Genomic DNA, 25,307 nt, shown 5'->3' with positions numbered 1-25,307 from the left:
GTCAAGATTAACTAGTGAATGTTGTGGCCGAGTGAGAACTTGAACCCAGGTCTCTCTAATCAGAAAACCATCAGAGCTCTACCAAGGAAACCATACCAGCTGTGTCCAAAGATAGCTTGAGCGATTTAAAGAACAGGCCAGGGGAAAACGAAGATTATAATAGAATCTTGTCCTTGGACTCTTGTATGTTTGATGCTAGGAATGTTTATAGTCATTTTAAAAACCAAATGGTGGTTTTTCGTTGTCGAACAAGTGCCAATTTCCCCACAAAATGGAGTCTATCAGAGAACAGAACAAAAAGCTAAATCTTGTGATATGATGTGATAAATTCTTGCCCATAAAAGCCAGAGACCATCAGAAGGTGTTTTTTTACTGGGGCTCTTAAACAACTCCCGACTCAAGTTTTATAGGGGAAGTTAATCACATAGGGCACCACTTTTCTGTTTTACAAAAAGGCTAGCCAAAATCCCTGCATCCAGCAGTCATAGATCCCCTTTCTTAGATCCTATATTTACAATTTGCTGCATAACTGAGGAGCCGTGGTGTGATTTCATGAGATTTACCAAGACATTGCTAATGCTGTCCCAAATGTCATTCCAATGGCAGATGAAGGGAAGCCACCAAATAGAGAAATCACCAGGAAAAGCCGCTTTGCCGGCAAGCAAGAAGGATGCTAGGAAGCTGGCACAGCAGGAAGCATTAAGCAATTTGGTCCATGCTGTGTGGGGACTGGTAGATGAGGGAAGAGAGAAGACAGAAGCACTGTAAATCAGTGAGCAACAGCAGATGATGTCTGAAATATGGCTTATGAATTATACACGCACGATATGGAGAACCAACATGGGGTCATACTTCTAAAGGCACCACAAGTTTATAAACAACAATCTAGAAGTGCCAGGTAAAAATCTGAGCTCACAAAACATCTCAACAACAACATCCATTTGCTTCTATAACTAAAAACAAACCAATCTCCATTTATACCAAAAATGTCTATTTACTTGTTGATTTAATAAGCATTAGAATCTTTTTGCAACTAAGTTTTAAACTGCTGGAGAAATGAAGGTTGCCTGCTGCCCCCCTTCCAGACTCCATGCCTGATAAATTAAACCCACACTACAGATGACTGAACATTCATTACTGCGCCCCGTGATTCGGGTTAGCTACGCTGCTACAGGTTAGAATGCCAATAGCACCACCTTCATTTCATGCAATGCTTAACACAATGGCCGTTTTCACACTACTTACCTTGCTTCGGAACAACTCGAAACTTCATGCAGAAACCGCGGAAGATCGCGTTTTCTTGCGCGAGATTTGCGTTTTTTGCGCGATGTTTCAGGCCGTTCCGAGACAAGGTAAGTAGTGTGAAAACAGCCAATGAATGTTGCAAATGGTTACGAAGGTTTAACTGCTAGATCCAGACCTAATACTTATATCCCTGTCTTTACTCATGGCTCAAGGCAGCTTACTAATCATAATTAAAAACATTGCAATTTGAAAGCAACCAACTAAAATCCGCAAAGAAGCCCATTCCCCAATAACTTGGAACACTGTGCATATGCCCCCCGTTACCTGGGATCCCTTCCCTTCAAAAAGCAGAGTACAGGGATTGCAGGGGGAAAGGCCATTTTTAAGGCAGACTTCTCAACTCCTGGGGTTTTAAAAAAAGTGTCCACCAATCAATAACTCATCCCTTTACTCATTTCCCTGATCCCCAAATTTTGCTGCCCTATTTTCATACCATGCTATTTTTACACCCTTGGTTGATGTGCCATGTTCCTGAGCATTTTCTGAGGCTGTTTTGAGTCTTACACCCACATGCTTTTTATAATGTCATGGCCATGCCAAAAAATACAGATTGGAGGAAAAGAGCAGGCATGGCTGAGATGTGATTCATGCAGCCCCTGCTGAAAAGGTCACAGGGATACTAAAAGGAACAGACTAATGTTAGAGCACGATCCAGCTCCCAAACCAAGTTCCTCTACCATGGACTGTTCATTCAAAGGTCGGAGGGACACTGTGGCTACAGACAGATACTTAGTTTTTATACCATCTCAAAAAGATGTTTTGATAAAACCAAGGGCTAACAGACCACTGACTCACTCTTGCTGAAAGCAAGATGCAAGGAGAAGGCTCCTCCTTAAGTCCCCTTCATCCCACACAAACAAGACACAGTCCCTCTCTGGTGCGCCTCTCCTAATGCCCAGTCAAAGCCTCCACTGCTGCTGACATTAGCAGGAGGACTTTGATGTATTTTTTTAAATGAGTAACAGACCACCTATTAGTACAATCCAGGATAGTTTACAACAGTAAATGATCACAACAACACAGAGAAGAAATATACTATAAAACCAACAACAAAATCCAACGAAAAGTAAGCAGAAATTTTTTTTTGAAAAGCCAGTTAATTTTTGTGAGAAATCAAGTAGTCAAAGACAGAAAGAGAAGAGTTTTAATTCCAAACCTGGGAATTCCTCATTACACCCTGGAATTATGTGGAAATAGCTCAACAGTCTCTGACTGGGTTCTTAAGAACATCTTGAGATGCCCCTGTAAAACTTAGAAGAAGGAACTGCAGAATGTGTGTCGCCAAACTTTGCTTTACTCAAAGTAACAGCCAGTGGCTCGGATCTGGGAGACTCAGATTCGAATCCCCATTCTAGCATGGTCTGGGCCAGGCACACACTGACATCCTAGCCTACCTCCCATGGTTGTTGCGAGAATAAAAGGGAGGAGAAAGATGTAAGTCCCCCTGGGGAATAAGGCTGGGTATAAATGAAGTAAATAAAGAAACAGTTATGATTGGGAAAAGTTTTGGTTTCCAGTGATTGTTTTAATTAAAAATCTATGTGTATGAAATTGTCTGATCTGCATACCCCTTTTATTACTCTTTGATAGAATATGGAATATGAATTAAGTCCAAGATACTTGGGGTGCCTCTTCTGTTCGTCACAGAGTCATACATAGGATCACCGTGCCATTGAATATTGGGGCTACTGTAATAATTCTTACAGTGGTGAAATGTTTTTTTAAAAAACCTCTTTTGAGTAGCACTTGGGCATTTAACGATTCTCTATTTCCTTTGATTGTGAAGATGGAAATTTTACATAGCACTGCTCTCTGACTAATCTATTGAGTTTCCTACATTCTAGGCCACAGCAATGAGCGACCCTTCCATATTATATTTTGCTGAATTCAGCATGCAGACATATAAATTTAAAATCCAATAATAGTTAACCAAATCAGCATGCTGGAAACAAATGAAGCAATGCAGCGGGACGCTGCAATGCCACATAGCAGATTGTAAAGAGTGTTGTCTGCTGGAAAGGGGAGAGATGAGGACCCAGAAGGGCCTTGAAGTTTTTATGAGAGTAAAAGAGTCATCTGCAAGAATACAGTTAGCAGCAGGGCTTTTTTTCAGCGGGAACGTGGTGGAACAGAGTTCCAGCACCTCTTGAAAATACTCTGCAATAGTGTGTGAACATAATATTATTTCAAAGAATCCCAAGCAGTTTCATTTTCACTCCATGTCAAAAAAGGGCCACAAGGGTCCCTAGTTCTCTCTGGGCTAAGACTATGTGTAAAATTTAGACTCTTTAAAAAAGATTCACATCTCTTTTCTATCCTTAACTTTAAGCTGGTTTTATGAGACAAGAACAGCTCAGTCAAAATTATTGGTCCATGTTTATAGGCCAGGAATGAGCTGTAAAAGGTGACAAGTCATGATCCAGGAGAGAAATTTTCTACCTATCAGCACTAACTCATGCTCTGCAGAATATTGAATCAAAAAAAGCAATGCACCATGGGAAATATGGGGGGGCGGGGTTCCTATATGTTGGGATTCACCATAATCACCAAAGTGGGCAAACAGCATTGAGCCCGTGATACTTTAAATAGATTTATTGTGCTGTAAGATTTCACAGGCTACAGTCCATGGGTGCCACAATAAATCTGTTTGTCTTTAAGTGCCTCTTTTTTCTTAGGTTATCTGGAGTTCTTTCATTAAGGACAGAAATTCAACTGACACATTTAACTGTTGATCATCATCACTTTAAAAAAATGTATAGCTGCCACAAAACCGTGAGTTGGTGATCACTTACTCTCCAACACAGCCTGCAATGAAGACTGATTTCATACCAAACTGTCCCTCCCCCTTCACTCTTCCAGTACTTCTTGCTAGCACATTTACCTTTACAGTATACTCTTCCAGGAAGCAAAGACTATTTGAGATCCATAATATTCTTTTTCATTAAAGATTGAATAATACAGCAATCTACAGTGGATGCTAAATCCCCACTGCCAACAAGAACAAGGGAAAATGACATCACACATTTAATATCAACCTTTTTTCATGCCTCGCTGACAATTCTCACCAAAGCTGAAAGGAACAAATGGTTTAAAAGCCTCGCTGAACATTTTAAATTTCTGCAACTCATATCCAATGTGTTGTTCATTGAATGCCCCAGCTTTTGATCATATTGACTTCCACTGCGTAATCCGCCTTGAGTCTCAGTGAGAAAGACGGATTATAAATAATGTAAATACATCAAATAAATAAAGAAGCAATTCTGGCAGGGCTACCACCCCATGTTCTCATCACTAAGCTGGGCGCAAGGCTATTCAATAAAGATTAAATGGCTCCTTTTTACTGACACTTCTTCCATGGGAGAAAGACTTAGTGGAAGAGAGTCACTGAATCTCACCCATTATCTGGCATAGCTGCCTGCCACCTTAAATTGGACAGGGTTCTGGTTTTGTTTTTTTGGGGTTTTTTTTTACTATTTTGACATGTCTGCATTAGGTACTAATTGGCATGTAGAATGAATTGGACAAAAATATTATTATGAGAGGTCTTTGTCAGGTACTGGCCAAGGAGAGTCTAAAGCAAATCAAAAGTTAATCTCTCTGCGCATTCAGCGTGTATAATTTCAATGTATATCCCCCCGCCATTGCTTGCCTATGGAACATACTCTCTTCCTTCCAAGTGACAGTTCTACTGAGTTCCTGTCATATTTTCAGGGCACATTTCATAGTTCATCATTTCAAAGCTCATCAATAGTTACCTTTAAAATACACAACACTTCCCACAACTAGCGTGCTTGTTGATACTGTAATTGCTGTGCAGAGTGAGACCCAGGGAGCAGACTGGGAAACCAATCGAAGAGAGGTCTGACTTTTCTTCTAGTGTTTTCCCTGGAAGTGATGTCATACCACAGGCCAGGCAGCCATTGTTTTATTTTATTTTTCTCCTGCCACTGCTCTGAGCAGTGCCAGAAAACAAACATGAGGGAATTCCTCTGCCCCCATTAGGGGACTTGGGAACCCTTACCATTGCAGGACACGAGGCCCACTGGGATTTACTTCCTCTGTGGCTGTATAAATTTTAGAAAGTATGTGTGAGAACTGGTTTGTGTTTGCACTTCGGGTTTCCGATTCGGGTAAATTACATGAATTGGACCCGATCCATAAAGATTAGGGATGCTGGCCCCAATTCGGAAATCCCTAATCAAAGCTTTCTGAAGCATTTGGAAAGCTTCGGGGGTGAGTTTAAAGAGCCCCGCCACTGCTTGCAAACAGATATCTAATTAGATATCTAAACAGTCAATGTCTTGGATGAATTTTTATTGCAGCAGTTCCTAACTCACAATGCATACATGACTGTTTTAATATGACGGCTTTAACTGTTTTTAATATTTTGCAAAATGTTCGAAAGGTTTTAAAAAACTCTGCAATTAAAAAAAAATTGCCTGATATTAGTTTTGTACTGCAGACTTTCCCTTGAATAACTTTTTAAAAAGATTAGACAAATTCACGGAGGACATGTGCATCAACAGCTATAAACCATGATGGTTAAATGGAACTTCTGTATCTAGAGGCTGTGTACCTCTGAATATAAAGTGCTGGGAGAGGGGGAGAAGCTCAGATGCTCATGCTATGCCTGCAGGCCTTCTATGTTATTTATTTATTTTACTGTGCCTTTACTTCTCACCCTTATTCAATCAGGGATCTCAACGTGAGATGTATATGAGGTTCCCAGGAGAACTCCCACACAGGCATGAACCAGGTTTAGGATGAAGTGTCTTCCACACATGACCTGGGATCTCTGGTTAGTCACCTTGAGAAACAGGATGCTGGTTTATACAGACTCTTGGCCCCATCTTCAAAGTGTTTAAGCATGATGTGTACATTTCATTAAAACAAAATCCTACCTGTCATGTCTTAGGGCCCTCATGTCAACATACACGGTGGTTGGATCTGGTCCTGAAGTCCCCTGTAAAAGAACAGCTTCTAGTTAGGACTTTGTGTAGATCAGGTGTCTGCACCCGTTGATAAGGTGGGGGCGGGGGACTTGCATTATACTTACCACTGAAGTTACAAATAGAAAACCCGTATTATTACCTCTCACCAAAACACTGAATACATTAATACCGGTGTGTGTGTGGGAGGGGGGGTAGGTAGACGGGGGGGGGGGGAGTAATCTCAGAACCAAACAGTAAAACATTTCATACATTAATATCAGTGTGGGGGGGTTGAAAATTAATCAAATCATTAACCTTTTAGTTACAAATATACATTTCAGTTTTATTGAAAACTAATGTCAACAGAGAGTGAAAGGCTGATACTGTACATATTTACACAGATACACGTAACACATTTGGTAAAATAAAAGAATACCAGAATGGCTGAAGATACACAATTGGCAATGGCAGAAGCAAGTAAAAAAGGAGAAAGGACGGGATAGCTTGAAAAAGTGCAAATGATTTATTCAAAGTAAGCGGCTTTAAAAAAACATTCATTTTTTTTTTATTTTTCAGGTCTGTTCTTCTAAAATTACATCGTTGTATCTGAATAGCAAAGTGGCTGGCCCCACTGTGCATGAAGAAATCAGCAAAACTGTTCTCTATAGTCTCATGAGAAATCCCCAAGCATGCAGAAAAATATAATTTTATGAGGGAATCAAAATATTTTTTTTTTTAAGAAACCTAAAAATAGCCTGATGATGCAGAGTCAAACACGTTTCAGAAAGGATGGAACGTAGAGATCAGCAGAAAATGAGTTAAAAGAAAAATGGCGAGGAGGAAGAAATCAGCCTCCTCCAGTCCCTACGAGCTTAGAGAATCTTGCAAGGGGCAGATTTCAGGGCAGGGGTTCCAAACGGCTTATCCTTCTCCCTCCATGATTCTTTGCAGCGTTTCCCAGCTTCCAGTCTATTGATGGAACACTGAAGCTGTTCATCTCACAGACGATCCCACTTATTTCTACTTCACCCATGGACTCATTTCCCTACATTTAAGTGCTTGTTGAGGAGTTTTCCTCTTAAGTTTTCCTCAGTGCTGCCAGGCAGAAAACTAGAAGAGCATTATTTTACACATTAGAACAAGTACAATAACCAGGACTGGTCCTGGAAGTGTGACAAGTGAAGCACTGGTTCCTAATCAGCTTCAGGACACTACATGAGCTTAGCAACCTTCTGCACCAACAACTGATGGGCAGGTCGCATAAGATTTTTTGTAGATGTTGTACCAACCTAATCTTGCTAACCAAGACCTCATGACTGAGACTGAAAGGAGAGCCAAAAGAGACACATGAGGGACTTTTGGAAGGCTGATTAACTGGCACATGATGTGGGTTAAAGCAGCCCTTCCGGGTTTCTGCCGTACTTGCTGGCAGGTCATTTGCTCTGAGCTCAATTTTTTGTCCATGTCAGCTGTATACACCAGAAAGGGCAAGAGACACATCTAAACAATGAAACATTTACTGAACACTGATGCGCACCCACCACCAAAACAGCCAAGGGAGAACTACAGCAGCTGCAACATGCAACATTAGCCTTCTTCTGTTCAGTGAAAGCTAAAAAACAGACACAAAATCCTACCGAGTGGCTTACAGGGTGTGGTTTCCAATGCGCTAAGAGACTCAGCAGTGTAACAGACTAGCTCGGAGTGGAGACGCTCATTTCAAGCATCATTAATTAGGGGGAGGGGGGAAACAGAGACAGAGGCAATCTATAAATATTACCTTAGGAAATGTTTTCATCGTTGACCAGACCCAATTTATACAATCAATAGAACCAGTTTGAACATTAAAGCTAAACTGAGTTCTGTGTCTGTCTCTTGTGTGTTTTAACTTCACTGTGAAATGGAATGACAGCTGAAGGCTGTATCCCATAAATGCCACAGCCTGGGGTTTCCTCCTTACCCTACAGCCAGTCCTGCAGGATTTGCAGATTGTACCCCCCCACACACAAACACACACCACAAAATCTCCAGCCTCTATCTAGTCTGTCCCACTGTTAGGAGCGGAGAAGTGGATGTTTTTGAGGGAACATGAAAATCCCTACCTGCTCGGCCAGTTTCCCCAGCCTGTGTGGCTACAGCAGCAGGAATGAGAGGGACACAGGGGAGAAGGAAAGACAGAAACACACAGAAAAAAATAAAAAGGAGAAATGGAAATTGGGAAGGAAATCAAAAGGATAAATGCAAAAAGCAGGGAGTAAAATAAAAAAGGAAAGAAATCATGTCAAATACAGGAATCGTTACAAATTAAACCATTATACCATTAAAGGTTTAAAAAGAAAAAAAAAGTGAGGTGTCAACCTTATAATACAGCAAACAGGAGAGACAGTAATAGACTTGCTAACCTCTGACAGACAAACAAGAGTTAAGTAATTTAAAAGACTGTATTAGACAGTGTGATTAGTGGACAGCAAATATCAAGCCCTCCGAGTCCCACCACGCACTCTATTAAGACAAGCCTAAAGACATTCTATGGCCTAGCTCAGTGCTTCCCAAACTTCTGCCTGATGCAGAGGCATGTTTTTTTTCTGAATTAAAAAGCACACCTGAGCCCCTCATCTCAAAAGTCTGCTTTTTAAAACTTCTTACTTTCAGAGAAGCCTAACCACTCTGAGTTTCTGCAGGAATTCCACTATCTTCCAGCAGTAAGGGCTGAATGATCCAGCCACAGCCAATGCAAAAATACAGCAGTATCATCTTTACGTGACTAGAAGGAGTGGTCAGATCGGTAAATCACACAGATACAACTGGCAGCTTCCTTTGATGGTTGGTACCTAGGGCTCAAAGGTGCCCGTAATTTTTTTTGAAAGGCTGTTTCGCATTCCATACTATCGTGTCTTTGCACAGAATAGAGGAATTACCAGCCAAGCAAGTTAAAGAAACAAGTTAGTTAGTAATAAGAGGTTTTCAAGATATCCTGTGGTTCTTGCAAAGAAAATTTTAGGTAATTGCTTGTTCTCCTAAAGCATTAAGAAGCTGCATAACTGTGCACAATGAAGCTGTAACAAAAAGCATACTTAATACTATTCACCCCTCTCCCAATCTGTACATAGGATTGAATAAAAATCAAGGTTTCTTGTATAGTATAGTTACCAGAAGATCACAACTACACTATAGAACCGAACTCCACAGGACTATTCTGCATTTGATTGCATGGAACGTTTGGACTGGGAAGGAATGTTTTCAATCGTCAAATAAAGCACACATCTTGGACTACTTTCATTCATACCACAGGTCAGAGGTCAAACTAAGAGGTATAGCTGTGCTGCGCACGGCAATGGGATCTGGCAGCGAGCAACAGCCCAAACTCACACTCACTATTCAAAGTAAACCTTTGGTTAAAGCTCATTTCTAAACAGGGCTAAAGGTCTCTCGCTGGTGTTATTTAGATCCTGTGGTAAGAAGTTCAGTGCATACTCTGGCCTACTTTTTCTCCAAGCTGACAGACTTGTGTCTGAGCTCTGCTACTTCAGATCATAGGAGAGGTTCACATAACTTAAAAACTCCTCTAAACTGGCATTTCCTCTACAGAGTGCGAGATGTCAGAAAGAAAGCTTGGTGCCTCAACACGCTGTTTTCTCCCACTACCAACAACACTATTGGGGGCGACGGTGGAGAAGACTCCAGCAGCTTCATTTCTATTTATAATCAGAAGTAGTAAAATCAACAGAATAGGTTTACTACCTCAGTGGCAACTAAGCCTTTGAACTGAAGACTCCATTCCCAGAACAAAAGACTCATTATCCTAAGGAACAGCTTACAAAATATTCATTGCATTTACAGTTACTACACACTCACCATCAGACCCATGAATTATAGCCCCACCACCATACTTGTATAGAATAATGATGTCCTTTGGAGGAAAGGAGAGAGGTCCAGTCCCAGGTATGGCTGTGCATCCCTCCCATTACATCAATATTTCCACCAGGTATGTTTTTTATTGGGTTGATCAATTTTTCTTTTAATGCTCACAACCTGTATATTCCCTAGGGCTGATGTACAGTTGAAAAACAGGACTTAAAATAAGTTGCAGCTTTACTCCTTCACAATCATTGGGCTTGTTGTGGAACTATTCAAGGTCTGAAATCCTAACTATGCGGCTCTGCATTCTCACTGAAGACTTCAGGTTTAGCTCTTGGTTTTGAATCAAAGCAACCTGGCTATGAACAGGTACCAGGTGGTTTGGTTAAATTAAAGGCAGTCTCAAGTGGCAATGATCTTATCAATCCTGGATGCACCTTGATTACACCAACTCTAATTATTTTCATGGTCAGAAGAGGAAAGCTTGTTTTACTTCCATCACATTATAACTTGCTGTCTATGGAGGTGGCCCTGCCCATGAACAAGATAAAACCACTGGGTCATGTGGTATATTGGGCATTGAGTGTGGCAGAGCTGGAGAAATAAACTGAAAATAGATGATGATCTGCCGGAATGTTGGCTCTATGTGATCCCTACAGAAACAAAGAGAAACTGTACTAGATGTTAGTTCATAGAGAGGGGAGTGCTCTTTCAACTTAGACCTCCACACTGTTGTGAGCTTGCTCTAGTTCTCAAGGATCTATGTGCTCCATTAGCAACACAAGTCACATTCCTTAGTAGAGATGGGCACAAACCAAATACGAACCAAAATTCATGACGAACTAGGCCGGTTCGTGGTTCGTGAACCAGCGGTTCGTCAGATCCCATTTCCGATGAACCACCATGAACTTTAGGCTGGTTCATTTGGTTCGTTTTTTGGTTCATCACTGCAGACAGCCTGGTGCTGATCAAACAGTTTCCTAGGCAACAGGGGATGGACTTCCTGCAGACCTTCTGCTGACCCAGAAGTGACGATTTTCTGACCTGGATGTGACATTTTCACAAACCAAATAAACCGGTTTGCGAACCAGTGGCAGGTTCGTGAAAGTTCGTGGTTCGTTTGATGAACCACAAACCACATGGTTAGGTTTTTTTTCCTGGTTCATGCCCATCTCTATTCCTTAGTCCAAAACCCTAAGGCAACTCCATATTAAAATAGCCCCATATGGTTCAAGTTCTCCTTCAGCAGCAGTGGTAAGCTATGCAGGTAAGAAGATGTGCCTAGCACTGAAACTAATGTGGGAAGCTCTCGCTTATGGCAAGAGCTGTGTTTTAGAGATCCATGCATGCGAACAAATGCTCAAGTGGGGCAAGTTCTGTCACACTAACATTTAGCACTCTTCCACAGGATCACTTTACCAAATTCATAATACAGCATTTTTCTTAGGAAGGTTCTTCTAGTGATCATTCACTAATGTCTTCGAAGTCTTCAATTAAAATAAGTTATAACCGAAACCTGGTTGACGCTTCAATACTTAAGCTATACTACCTTACCTCCAAAGGGAGGATCCAACATGAATGAAACTGAAGATTACAGGATAATTAAGGCCAGTTCACTATGCTATTGCAGAGTGTATCCTAGAATGTACACAAGACTCCTTTATGTATTCTTAGAACCTTCTCTACAATCTAAGCTTCCAAGAAACTGCACCACATTTATGGTGTTGCAGGACTCCAAGATACCAATCCCATTATAATCGGTCCTAACAGAACAACATTATTGTACTTGCATTCCTTTCATCGCCACTGAATAAAAGCTGGGGGGGGGGGGGAAATCCCAGCTCTGGGGGGGGATACCATTTCTGGAAGAGATCAGCTGACCTTACTCTGCCAATCTTTCACCAGAGCAGAGAAATTTTAGATTGCCGATTTAAGAACTTCCTCCACAAAAACAGCCACTTAATTTGCATACAGTGATATAGAAAACTATGAATGGGAACAGATGATCTGGAGGGGCTGTGGCTCAGGGCTGGAACACGCACTTTGCATGCAGGCGGTCCCTGGTTCAGTCACTGGAATCTCCAGTTCAAGGATTTCAGGTAGTAATTTTGGGATAGGCCTCTTTGCCTGATATCTCAGAGAGTTGCTGCCAGTCAGAGGAAGACGATGCGACTTAGACAGATCAATGATTTGACTTGGTACGAGGCAGATTCATACATTTAAATGACTGCACAGAAAGCAAAGACAGGCTGAAGAAGGCGCTGAGCGATCACCACTATGCCAAGGGCTGAAATATCCTTCTTCTGTGTCCCCTTCATCACCACAGCCGCTGCTAAAAAACATTTTAAAAAAACACACCACTCTCACCTAGCTTGCTTCCAAGATGCAGAACTAAGTATTTGCACATATGATCTGGTCTGTAAAAATATGCTCCGAATTTACAAGGGGCATTTTCTAACTACAGAAACTAGAGGTTTTATGAATCATGTTATAAGTCATGATCGCTTCTCAAAGTTCTTCCAGTAGAAAGGTGCTCAGTTTGTTCTAACAGCAGGCCCTGACAACACTTGATTTCCACAGAGAACCTCAGTACAGTTTGCCATGATAATGTTGCTTGAGAAAATGGTTGCAATGTTTTATTTCCATAGAGAACAGTCTTCAGCTTCAAGAGATGTACAAACATCTCACTTGCAAACAATATAATGTACTCTGACTGATTTATCATTGCCCAAAAGGGTATTTACTCCTCTCTCTCAGAGAAAGGAATTGTTCCAATTATAACAGAACTAGAAATATTCAGATATTGACAGAAGTATCCACTTCTGTTGGTGTATATCACATTAGTATGTTTACTTTTTCCCTGACAAATGCAGTTACAGGATAATGCTTTCAAAATGAAGAAGCTGAAGTTCCTTGATCAGACTCCAGGCATAAGGCAAGCTCTATATTTTTAGGCAAGATTAAAAGGAATAAATTACATAATTCAAAACAGGATCATATATTCTTGTTTTTTTTGAGGCTGTAAAATTTTCAGAATGAGTGTAGCTAACTTCTTATATTTAAGAAAAAAAATGACAAAAAGGTAAAACCTTTTGCATCTTTAGCAGCCAAGAAATTGTACATTTGATTTAATTCTGGTTGGATGTTGTTGATTCCATCTATCATGAGCCACCTACATGACTCTCCTTTAGCAACAATTCACTTTAGATGCTAGTAGGCAGAATACCAGAGGATATCCTGTGGCATAGTGGTTAAGTGGTTGGACTGCAAATCAGCACTCTGCTGGTTTGAATCCCATTACTGCCATGAGCTCACTTGGTGGCCTTAGGTAAGCCACTCCTCTCAGCCCAGCTCCCCAACTTTATTGTGGGGATAATAACAACACTGACCTTGTTCACTTATCTGTCTAGAAGAGCAGTATATAAGTACAGTTGTGGTTGTTGTTGTTGTTTTATTCTATGTCAGGGAGTCAACAATGTAAGAACAGCTCTACTGGAGTGTTGTTGAAACCTAGAGACTAAAACTGGACCTGGAAATCCCTGGTTCAAATCTCACCTGACCCAGTAAGTAGCATCCCACTGCAATCCTAAGAAGAGTTACTCTGCTCTAATCCCACTGAAATCAATGGGCTTAGACTGGAGTAACCCTGTTTAGGATTGCACTGCCCATCTCTGAGCCTCAAACCATTTGCAGTAAGTGAACAAGAATACTGACTTACACTACTGATCAGGTAAAGACTACTGTTAAAGGTATGTAAAGCACTTGGAATACTCGAAAGTAGTGTTCTCATAAAGAATCTTTTCTGCCAATTTTTCCTTAATAACAAATTACTTATCTCCAGCCTATATTTGACTCAAAACACAATAACTAAATTATCTCTCCCCCCAACAAGCTGAATAGCTTACAGTACGTGAACAAGAGGCATGGTCATTTCAGACAGAATAAACTAGTGCTGAGATATTAACTCAAAGTACTTGGAAGGAGTGCTAATCCTATATTAGTAAGACTGATCTTATACAAGCTACAAAAATGTACACACCAAGTTGCTTTTAAGTCTGGGGCAGAATAAGTGCCAGGAAAAGTGATATGAAAACTTCATGAAAATGCTTGTTAACCAAAACATGGCGGGGATGGGATGGGAAATGTATTACTTGCATTATGAAGGAGGAAACACTGAGTACTGCACGCACTGGCTAATCATGCAGCTTTGTAAGAAACACAACCATGTCGGTACAGGAAGTCCCAGTTTGAAGACTTTTCTAAGAGAGAGTCTTACCTGCAAACATATGGCTAAGTTAACTCGGCAGCCAAATGATGTGCTGACAGCCCGGGGGTGTAGGCCCAGATCTTTGAAAAGTTTTGAAAAAGACTGTGTCAGAGCAATCCGAGGCCGTTCTTCTGCCACAACCACACAGGTCCGTACCCTTGAGAGGTCTAGTCCTCTTGCCTGGAAACAACATAAACAGTCCTTCTCAAGAGCAGTGCAGCAGCGGGATGATTTTGAGCCTGCTAAGTCTCACAACTTTAGATTTTACTGCAAGTCAGCAGCACAAGCCCAAAATGGAAGACTGAGAAGTAAGCAGCAGAAGACGGGGGGTGCTTGTGGCAGAGCACAGGACACCAGCAACTAACTGGCCAAAAAACACGGCTAAATTAAAATTGAGTGGGGAGGTGAGGTAAGCCGTGATAATACATCTCTGAAGCATTCACATACCCCAAATGGGTACTATGTACGCATTATTTTATTAAAAACTTACACCTCGGTTTTCCTCTCAGCCGCTTACTATGGCTTCCCAGGTAATCTCCCATTCAGGTAGCTCAGAGGATCAGACCTGCTTATTTACAGTAATAATTAATACTCTTCCCTAGCAACTTATTCTTCCTTGAGGCAGGGGGCTCTCCTTTCCCAAATAACCCCTGCCTCGGCTGCACAAACTACAGGTCCCATGTAACAAAATAAATCATACACAAAATAAAAATCTCACTCATGGGGCTGTACCCTGAACAGCAGGCCACCACAGTAAAATTAAGTATTCCGAATTCTCACAGATTGTATGTCAACGCTACAAAAAGTGATACTATGTAGGGGAGAGAAAGAGAGAAAACTGGCACTGCTCACCTTGAGAGATTCTGTTTGTGAACCGAGCCCCTTGGTGCAAAGCTCCATAACCGAGTAAGAGCAAAAAGTGTCTCTCACTTTGTACTGACTCACAGCCAAGAGCCAGAGCGCAGGTGTGGTCTCCAATTCTGAGGGAGGAATCAAAATAGACTGGTGCCCTGAATAAACGCTGCAAAGATATAAGATTTGTTAACATACTACTGGAAACCTGCTTTAAGAAGACTGTAAAAGGAAAGGGAATTGTTTGCGGCAGCCACAGTTGCCTAACCCCGTATGTTACATAGGACAGAATTAAATGACCAGGCAAGTGCATGGGGGCCACTCTGAAATGCTCACATGGAGGCCATCCTACCAGGGTGGTGGTGGTTCACCTGTAGCAGGAAGAACAGTTTCAAATGTGTAGCAAGGACTCAAGGTCCTGCATGATCAGCTGCTATCTCAACGGCTTCATAGAATGCCCTCCATTTGAGTCAGATTTGTATATGACAAGCCATGGTTTGCTATTACTTGAGTTGGAGGGATCCTCAGGTTTGTGCACTGCCTCATCCTTCCACTCCTGTGCCCCCAAAATCAAAATGCTTGTGCAGCAAATCACAGTGTGTCATTTTGTCTGAGCTTGGAATCCTAATCTGGAGGTAAGACAGAAAACTATAGCTGGTGGATATAGTTGGACGCAACAGGGAAAGTCTTTAGTTAATCACCTCCTCCAAGGGGAAGTTGGAGCAAGTGTTCAGGCCTGAGGATTCCAAGGTCTGTCCACAGAGCAACCAGCTAGGATTTGCTGTTATATTTGAATCCCTCCATGGTGTCTTGGACAACCACGCAAATATTTCACATGTTGAAGTTCTTCCCTTTGCTACATCCAGATAACTCACATAATGCCTTCCAGGGAAGTTTGGGCAAATATACCTGAAATCATGTTGCAGTTTTTGTCACGAGTTGACTGTATCTATCAACAGATACTTTTCTATTTGCCAAGATTAACTACTCTCATCTTATAAATTATTCTTACTATCGTAAAAAACATACTTATTATTTAATGACTGCAATTATCAACATGGGTAGCCGTGTTGTGCAAGAGTCCAGTAGCACCTATAAGACTATCAAAATTTGTGGTAGGGTATGAGCTTTTGTGAGCCACAGCTCACTTCTTCAGGTACCACAGATATTTGAAGAAGTGAGCTGTGGCTCACAAAACCACACATTTTGATAGTCTTGTAGGTGCTACTGGACTCTTGCTCTTATCTACTGCAATTATCAAGCGATGACCTGCAATGTTTGAATGAGCCATCACACTGAGAAGGATTCTGGAGAGGCAGTATATACATTTCCTAAACAAACAATATCGCACAAATACAATGGAGTCTATGACTTGTTCTGTGTACCAACAAGGTATTAAGTATTGAACACTGGCATATTCAGGAGCAGACTGGGAAGGTAAAATGGCCCAAGAATAAGCCAGCACTGTAGAGCTACTCAGCTCGGTCCAGTCCAGCAACATCTGATTGGGTGGGAGATAGTAGGAAACAATGGATGCTCCAACAATAATTCTGAACAGCTTTGGCCAGGTCTGAGCATAGCACCTCCTGTGGTGCTGGCAGAGCTATTGGGGCTGAGTTCTGCTTGTTCCTGACTGCCAGAGGCCCCCTCGGGGCAGTGGCCGACCAGTAACTTCCCCTGTAAGTTAAATTTCTAGTCTGCTCTGTTTATGTCCGTGTGTGAATGAGGCCTTATTGTGTCAACTGGAAGCAAGCTTATAATGACCTCATCAGCTGATCAAGTGAATTGACCCCAATTACTAAAAATAAAATTCTAGTAGAGATCAAGAATAGCATATCAAGATCACAGGCTGTAGTTGTGTGTGTGGGGAGGGGGGGAGGAATAAGCCATGAACAAAATTGCTAGCTCTGACTGTAATATAACAGTAGTTTTTAAACCAAGCCTCTTCAGTTCAGCAAGTAAACCTATCAAGGGAAGATTGTGCTGTCTCCTAGCTAATTAACTGTAATTTTACAAGGTCAAAGGCAAAAAGAATTAGCTACTTGAAAGCAATCACTAGAAGATGAGGTTTGATGAAAATATGAAAAAAGCCACATCATAAAGAACTTCGGCACAAACAGCAAAGAGGAAAAACACACATATATCCATGAACTCACGTTGGCCTGATGACTTTTGCTATGTCCAGAATGCATCGCTCTTTGACAAAGGTCCCCAGGAAATCCTTCTGGAGCGTGTGGCCGATTGATAGGAATCTAGAGAATTTTCAAGAGAGGCCTATTGCTCTGCTTTGCAAGGTTTCTTTTCATTATTATTTTATACCCTTTGGGACATAAAATAAAAACAAAACAAAAAACTTTGCAAAACCATGCAATATACTCAAGACTTACCAATAGGCCGGCTCCACGCTCCAAGTAGGCTTTCCTTAGCAGTTTGGAAGTCTCAGAATGGTGCATTCTGGGACATCACAGGGAGTAGACCACCACAACTTCACAGAATCTACAACACAGATAAGCGGTTAAGTTGTTTTGACTGCCTGTGCTGGGATTGTGACCCTCAATAGATGGGGATCCATGATTAATCCTGACCCTGCTGTGGCAGCGACCAATGGCAATTATATCAATCCCGTATCCATTGGATCATTTCCCCTAATCTCTTAACCTGATTTAAATGTGTTTATATGATCAAGAGGCTAAGCAGAGATTGAAGAGAGTTGACAAAAGAGAGGGGACATCCTGGTAACAGATAAGTTCAAGTATATTTTGTTTTCACATGTGTAAAAAGAAAATATGGCTTCTAGCCTTGGATATGCAAATATGGAATGGAGAATTCCTACTAAGACTGTAGTCCAAAGCTAGAAGCAATATTTTCTTACACATGTGAAAACAAAATATACTTGAACTTATCTATTACCAGGACGTCGCCTCTCTTTTGTCAACTCTCTTCAATCTCTGCTTAGCCTCTTGATCATATAAACAAATTTGTCAGGTTAAGAGAGTAAGGGAAATGAGGCCTAGTTCTCTCAAAATCGAATAGCAGTTTGGCCAGTGAGACTTTGCCTTCGGCTCCCATGCTTCCTCCTCTCCTTACGCGCTCAAATTGCTTCCTTCACTTCGTGGATTGCTGCAACAACAGTTCACTGGGATACCCAAAACACAATTAGTGCAAAATAGTTTGTCTTCACACCAGAAATAGAGGCCAACTTCAAAGCAGGCTTTCAACTCTGGGGTGGATGCAAACTGTGGAAAGCAATGGGAACTGGAACAAGAAAGGGAAGGAGGAAGCGTACGAGTTTTTGGTATGGCCCCAGCACCCAATCCCATGGCTTGGCTAGGAAGTCTGAACCAGCCTATTGACTTGGAATGGCCCTGGGCAGTAAACGAGAGCCTGCAGTTAACATATCTGTGTATCCTCTGTCTGTTAAAGGAATTAAAACTGGAGGGAACCTTTTCTTACAAATGGTCTCCCTGCAACATGGAAACGCTTGCTGCTTTCACAGCTGTCAAAAAGAACCAATAAGAACCATGCTGGCAGGAGAGGAAGTAGAAAAGACTTTGCTAGTTGGTTAGCAGCAGCCAAATACCATCTGTCTGAGTTTGTTTTTCTCCACTCCCTGCAGGTACTTAATCCTGGGTGTGGTCACAGATGCTAGCTCTAGGTCTGTTGGCTCTTGTACTCTTAGTCAGCAGCTCACAGCCCATGGCCTGCATTACCCAACCCAGAGAATTTGGACCCACCAAGGATGTGATCGTTTTTGCTTTGTTCTTTTTATTTCAACTGCATTATGTAAATGGACAATTCTGTAAAGCTACTCTGGGTTCCCTTTGGGAGAAAACATCAAAATAATGGGTTCATACTGCATGAAAATGCTAAAAGCGGCTGTATCGTAGTGGTTAAGTAGTTGGGCTACGAATCAGCACTCTGCTGGTTTGAATCCCTCTACAGCCATGAGTTTAGCAGGTGGCCTTGGTTAAGACCCTCTTCTCAGCGTCAGCCCTCAGCTGTATTGTGGGGATAATAATAACTATGTTCACCACTCTAACTGGGTGCTGATCTCTCTAGAAGAGCAGTATATAAGTACACTGTTATTATTAATATCTAGGAAAAAGGCACTGGTACTTCCTCATGCTCAGAGTTTTCTAGGCCATGGACATCATAATGAGCTCCTTGGAGAAAAGGTGGTGGGAAAGCCTGTTGGGTTAACTTTTTAACTATTTTTATCCCTTGGTGTTTTTCTTGAAAGCCACCTTGAGCGCATTTCCTGGAAAGGTAGCAGAGCAATGTTTTAAATGAGTTAACAAATAAAAACTAGTTAAAATAAATCAGCTATGTTCTGAAGTGCATCATCTTATTATAAGTTTACTTTTAAACCTTTTAGATAATTCTCTCTGCTCCAATAAAGCCTGTGGATCACATAAACCTGTTGTTGTTGTTGTTGTTTTTTAAGTGTCACATTTTACCTAGCAGCAACATTTTTGTTTCATGACATATGATAGGGTAGAGAGAGGGACTTACCTACAGAGGCACCAAAGGACAAACCCAAGTCCACAGTAAGGGTCCAAACAAATAGCAACTTCTCTAGAAGGATAAAGCTCACACTGCAGCTTAATAGAACGACAAAAGGCACTAGTGGCTGCATGAGACATCTGGAAGAAGATAACAGGGCAGTAATTATGAGGTGATTAACTGGATCGTTCTATAGGCTCATTCTTGAACTGCTGCCAGCCCTCAGGCCAGCCCCAGGATGGATAACAATAAGTGTCAGCTTCAGTTCTCCACACACACCCCTCAAAAACACACACAATTACTTACACATAATGAAAATTAATATGCTCCCCAAAGAGGACAGTCAAACAACCATGAGGAGTAGACAAAGAGAGTGTGACTCATCGGTAACTCTGATTGCTAGTTTATCATCAGGAACAGTTAGAAATTTATGTGCAGCTCCAAAGAGAATGGGTTTTTTTTTTCAAAGCTGAAAGAATACTTGAAAGGAACAGCAATAGCTGAAAGGCAGAACCTCTGCTCTGCACATACAGGGGGGTCCAGATTTCATCCGTTCAAATTCAGCTCCTGTTAAAGGGCCTCAAGCTAAGGGAACTGAGAAAGGCTTCTCTGTCTAACACCTCAGGTAGCCTTTCCCAGCCAGAACAGGTAATACTGATATTTGAAGAGCCACAAAACTGACACAGAGTACTTGTTGAAAAAATTGTTAAAAAATCAGCATTAGTAATTCAAATCACAAACTTTAGGGCCTCACAGTATTGTCCTATTTACACTAAAAGATGAGGAAATAAACACATGGGAGGCAAGGAATCTACTTAAATACTGACTTTGTTTGGGCCGGGGCACGCAGCTGTGTCAGTAAAGTAAGAATTTGGGTCTCCTTTGGATTTTTGGTAGCGTGAACAAAGTTTTGAATACCTGTACTTGCTTTCATCTGGTCACTCTCTCTACACATTACATACACTCCCAGCCTTGATTCTCACATGGCAACATTTAGCTTTGGTGCGGAATCCCTACCTTCACCCCAGCTAGCATTCCAGTTGTGGATACACTGAAATCAAGGTAAGCCAGCATGTCAGGGTTAGAAGGTTTGTAGATCTGAGGGGGCCGTTTCTTTGGCAAATCATCTGGGAAGGGGAAAAAACAAAGATGTGATTTTAACAAGATGCAGCGATATTTCAAAACAAGAGGTAGCGTCTATAGAGGAATAAAGTTCATACCTGTGTCTAATATAGGGGGCCATGTTCTAACATCCACCGCTGCTGCCGCCTCTCGTGACCTCAACAATTTACATATTAATTGCGTCGTCATTAAACAGGCAGATCGACTCACCTGAGAGTTTCAGAACAGAAAGTGTTGAAAGAAGACCAAAATTACCCAACATAAAAATGGTTTTTGCACCATCTTTTTACAGCACAGCCCAAATATATTTTTAACTTTGTTTTAACTGCTCCTTCAGTGATGGAGGCTGAACACACACAAAAAACTTCTGAAAAGTTCAAAAAATACAATGCGATATATGTACATATTTTTCCTCAGTAGTGGCAGCTCTGGATTATATTAATCCACCTCAGGTATAGCCCACTGTTCTCTCCAATAGGGACCCAAAGTGGTTGACATCATTCTCTCCTCCGCCATTTTACCCATCTCCTCCTTTTAATCCTCACCCTGTGAAGTAGGTTACGTGGATAGTGTATGATTGGCTCAAGGACACCCACTAACCTTCCACAGCAGAGTGGGGAGTTGAAGATCTCTTAGACCCTAGTTTGAAACTCTAACCACTACACCATACTGTCTGTCCACACTATGGCTACTTCTAAACTAGTTCAGCATATGGAAGGCAGCTTTGACTCTGTGCCTGTCATAGAACAGCTCCTCCTGTCCACAGGCTCTTCTGCATGCTGCTTTGAATTGAAAGGAATTTCAAAAACACTTTATGACTATCACAAATGGCCCCGCTCTGCCAAAGAATGGGGGGAGGGAGCTTGTCCATAATCCCATAGGGGTCTCCAGATCCTTGCCTCTTTTTTTTTTTTTAAAAAGCATTTTTATATCAATGGCTGACCTCCACAATCATCTTCACTGTAGGTAACGTCGTTGCAATGTTTTGTGGATGCGGAGGTCGAACTGTTATTGGCACACAGCCGGCATACAAGCACCCGTAAAAAGCAGCAATCAAATCTATCCCTGCATTGGGGGGGGGGGGGGGAGAGAAGAAAATGTTCTAGCTTGGAGGGAGTAAAGCAAAAATATAAATTCCATAACAGATACTTGGAGACTGGCATAAATACTACTTTGGAAATTAATAAAATGAAATTAGCTGTGAGAGTCTTGAGCAAACTCCTTTTTCAATTGGGGTTTGTTAAGCTTCGCTGATCCATTTTCATTTAAGTTGCTCTTTTAGGCATGAAAGTCTCAAAGAAAGCCGTTGGGTCTAAACCCGATGCCGTCGTCCTCAAGAGCTTTTAAAATTTTTAGGATAGTTAATATTTATGAGCTACATACTGGAGAGGAGAGACGCGTAAAAATAAATAATTGGAATACATAATTCTTTAAGATTACTTTGCATTTTTAGTTATACTATAAAAAAAGACCCAAAAGAGTATCAAACAGTCAACAGTTGAGAACAAAAAGTGTAATGAAATAAGTTATTACTCAGGGAAAATAAGTTCTTGTTTACCTATTTTGTTATGATCAATACTAGTACCTGGGTAAGGTAGTTATAAAGAATCATTATGATTCCTATGACGGAACTGTGCATGAATGTGCATTTAGCCCATGCTTTTTCATGCCACTAAGATACCGAGGGTGGTCTGTACTTCTGCTCTCAGAAGTATACAGTATACTGAAGAAACTGAGGAGCAAACCTAGCTCCATTTCATCTCATATCATTCAGCACTCCCGTGGCCATTTAACAGCTCTGCTATTGTGTAGCACTTTGTGAGGGTACGGGGTCCCGAGTGACTGCAAGTTCAATTTGGACTGTAGTCCTAATTCTTTAAAGGAAGTGACATGCAGCCATTGCTTTCAGTTAGATTAATTTACTCACAATTAAAATGTTATTTCTACAAAACTTAAGCAGGGTTACCTTAAACCCTCTTAAGTGAAATGCAGCTAACTCAAACTGGATTAGGGCCAATGCAATTTATTTCAAGCAAATATGTGCAATCTTAAGGATATATATATACACACACACTCCATTACAGTGAAATCCTAAGGAGAGTTACTCCAGTTTAAGCCCACTGAAACCAATGGACTTAGACTGGAGTAACTCTGCTTAGGATTTGGCTGTTAGTCTTCTATGAGTGCAGAAACACAGGCCCTGTTCAAAAGGCAGCATACATCATACCATCCTACCTCAATTTTTGGCTTGGCAAGCAAACCAATCATAAAAATTGTAATATGCCCTGCTGTTGTCCACAAGGACCATCCTCAGACCCTAAGCGCATGCACTGATTTGGTTGCAAAAGTTATTGAACCATAAACCATGGTGTTCAGAAGTGAGGTTCTGGATAAACACAACCTTTCAGAACCATCTTATTCATGTTGACTAACTTTTGCAGCTAAGTTATCTAGTCAAAGATCATATTTACAATGGCAGAAGACTTCACTATTCCCAAAGTTTTTTCGGTCACCACAAAAAACTTGTATTTAATGTTCCTTACCTGGAGGGTAGACCAAAGCAACGTGGTCACCATCTTGCAAGTGACCCCGTTCCATCAACATAACGGCTATCTTTTCAGCACGCTTATGCAGCTGAACACATGTAAGAGAGTTTGCTATTGTCCCCTGTATTGGGAAAGAGGAAGAGGGGCTTTTAGTTTACAAATAAGAAGCAAGAATGCTTTAATACATTTTTGAAGTTAATACATTAAAGCCTTTCATGCTTTGATCCCAAACTGGGTCAGTGCGGTGCCACTACATTACCATTTATTTTTCACTCAGAATAAGAGTGCTTTCTGTAACCGTTGAAGGAAAACCAGAAAATACCAGAGTTAGTGGTGGTGCTCAGGGCTTTTTTTCTGGGAAAAGAGGTGGTGGAACTCAGTGGGTTGCCCTCTGAGAAAATGGTCACATGGCTGGTAGCCCCGTCCTCTGATCTCCAGCGGTGCGGAGGGCAATCTAAACTCCCCTCTGTCTGGAGATCAGGGGGCGGGGCCACCAGCCATGTAACCATTTTCAAGAGGTTCCAGAACTTCGTTCCACTGTGTTCCCGCTGAAAAAAAGCCCTGGAGGTGCTGAATTTTTAGATGAATTGAGTCAGTAAAGCCAACACGAGGTTTGCTTCATCCCAGACTCCTGCATCAGGAAGGATCAGATCTCTTCAATGTTTGGGCATGTTTTACAGCGGAGCCATAAAGAGAGCTTCCCCACTACTACTCTTTTCTTTTTCCACTCAAACATGGCAACACATAGTGGGGGGCAGAGGGCTCTCAGTTCACCACCAGTTCTATCTGCTAGAAACCACAGGAAATGGACTTCTAACAGTTTCTGGCATCTACTATGCTTTCCTCACGGTTTCTGGCAGCCCCAGATGGTGCCATATATGAACATTGGGACCTAATTCATCAAGATGCTCTAAGAACCCTCCATGCTGACACGGGATATATTTTGGAAAGAGCAGTGATTTCCATACCCCATTTTGTTACACGCTGATCTCACCAGAAACATGAACAGCCCTGAACTTTAAGTTAAAAGCTATCTAATCTATACCTATAAAAGGCAAGGCGTGTTGCTGGCGACACACCTCTTATCCTGCACAGGCACGCTCACATGCCCCCAGCAGGGTAAGAGATGAGTCCTCGGCAGCAGGGCTTGCCGAGGAGGCGGCTGCGGCTCCCTCCTCCCCCCACACTTACCTGGCTGCACTCCTGCTGCAGTAGGGGCTGAACTGGGCATCTGCAGGGAGCACGACAGGGCGCTTGCTGCCCCCTGCAGCGCTTCCTGCTCTGCAGCTGGCTGTGGGGCACAGGAGCACACCAGGGCCCTCCCCCCCGCAGCACTTCCCACCTCTCCAACTGCACTATTCTACCCCAAATGGGGCTGAATCGGGCATCTGCAGGGAGAAGGAGCCCCTGGCAACGCTCCCAGCCTCCAGAGCCACCCGATGCGGGCCATGAAAGTGGTGGAGAGCCCCGGCACAGCAATGCTGCCCTCTCAAGGCCCCGCAGCAGGGCTCTGCTAAATCAGTTTTCTAGATCCCATTGTATTTTTTACCACAACAGGTTTTGTTGCTAGTTTGAAAATAATATACCATCAGTCCAGCTAGAGGTGCTCACCCTTCATTAATCAGAATCAGCATTCCTTCAATATAGGAGGCACCACTGTTTTCTCTTGTACCTGCTCATGATGAAGGCACATGAAAAATAAAATCTGCTAAGATGAGTGTGTTCCTGGAAGCTTCCCTTCATTAACTTGCACATGGAATGAAGCCAGCTGGCAAATAATCACTTTAGGAGTTGGATAAATCAGTGAATGAGGGAGACATACCAGGTGGACAAGAGGAGGAGTTTGATTAGCAAAATATTTTCAATCCAATTTTCCTAGAAATAATTCCCAAACCACGCAAAGACATATCATCCTACTGCACG

At 41.9% G+C, this 25,307-nt stretch overlaps 1 protein-coding gene across 2 annotated transcripts in view; it reads right to left on the bottom strand.

Annotated features, from left to right (window-relative positions):
- The window catches only part of DIP2C (disco interacting protein 2 homolog C), a 347,378-nt gene that overhangs the window by 14,486 nt on the left and 307,585 nt on the right, over positions 1–25,307 (bottom strand). For both annotated transcript variants that reach the window (XM_054991506.1, XM_054991505.1), the window contains 8 exons: positions 23,382–23,505; positions 21,782–21,903; positions 20,937–21,048; positions 20,734–20,843; positions 19,726–19,856; positions 15,214–15,382; positions 14,371–14,541; positions 6,207–6,268 (listed from right to left, as the gene is read on the bottom strand). In XM_054991506.1, coding sequence (XP_054847481.1) covers positions 6,207–6,268; positions 14,371–14,541; positions 15,214–15,382; positions 19,726–19,856; positions 20,734–20,843; positions 20,937–21,048; positions 21,782–21,903; positions 23,382–23,505 — 1,001 coding nt within the window. The remainder of the gene's footprint in view (positions 1–6,206; positions 6,269–14,370; positions 14,542–15,213; positions 15,383–19,725; positions 19,857–20,733; positions 20,844–20,936; positions 21,049–21,781; positions 21,904–23,381; positions 23,506–25,307) is intronic.

This window comes from Eublepharis macularius, chromosome 11 (genome assembly GCF_028583425.1).
Source record: "Eublepharis macularius isolate TG4126 chromosome 11, MPM_Emac_v1.0, whole genome shotgun sequence".
Taxonomy (NCBI): domain Eukaryota; kingdom Metazoa; phylum Chordata; class Lepidosauria; order Squamata; family Eublepharidae; genus Eublepharis; species Eublepharis macularius.
Note: the sequence above shows the minus strand (reverse complement) of the source record. Positions and strands in the feature narration are given on the sequence as shown.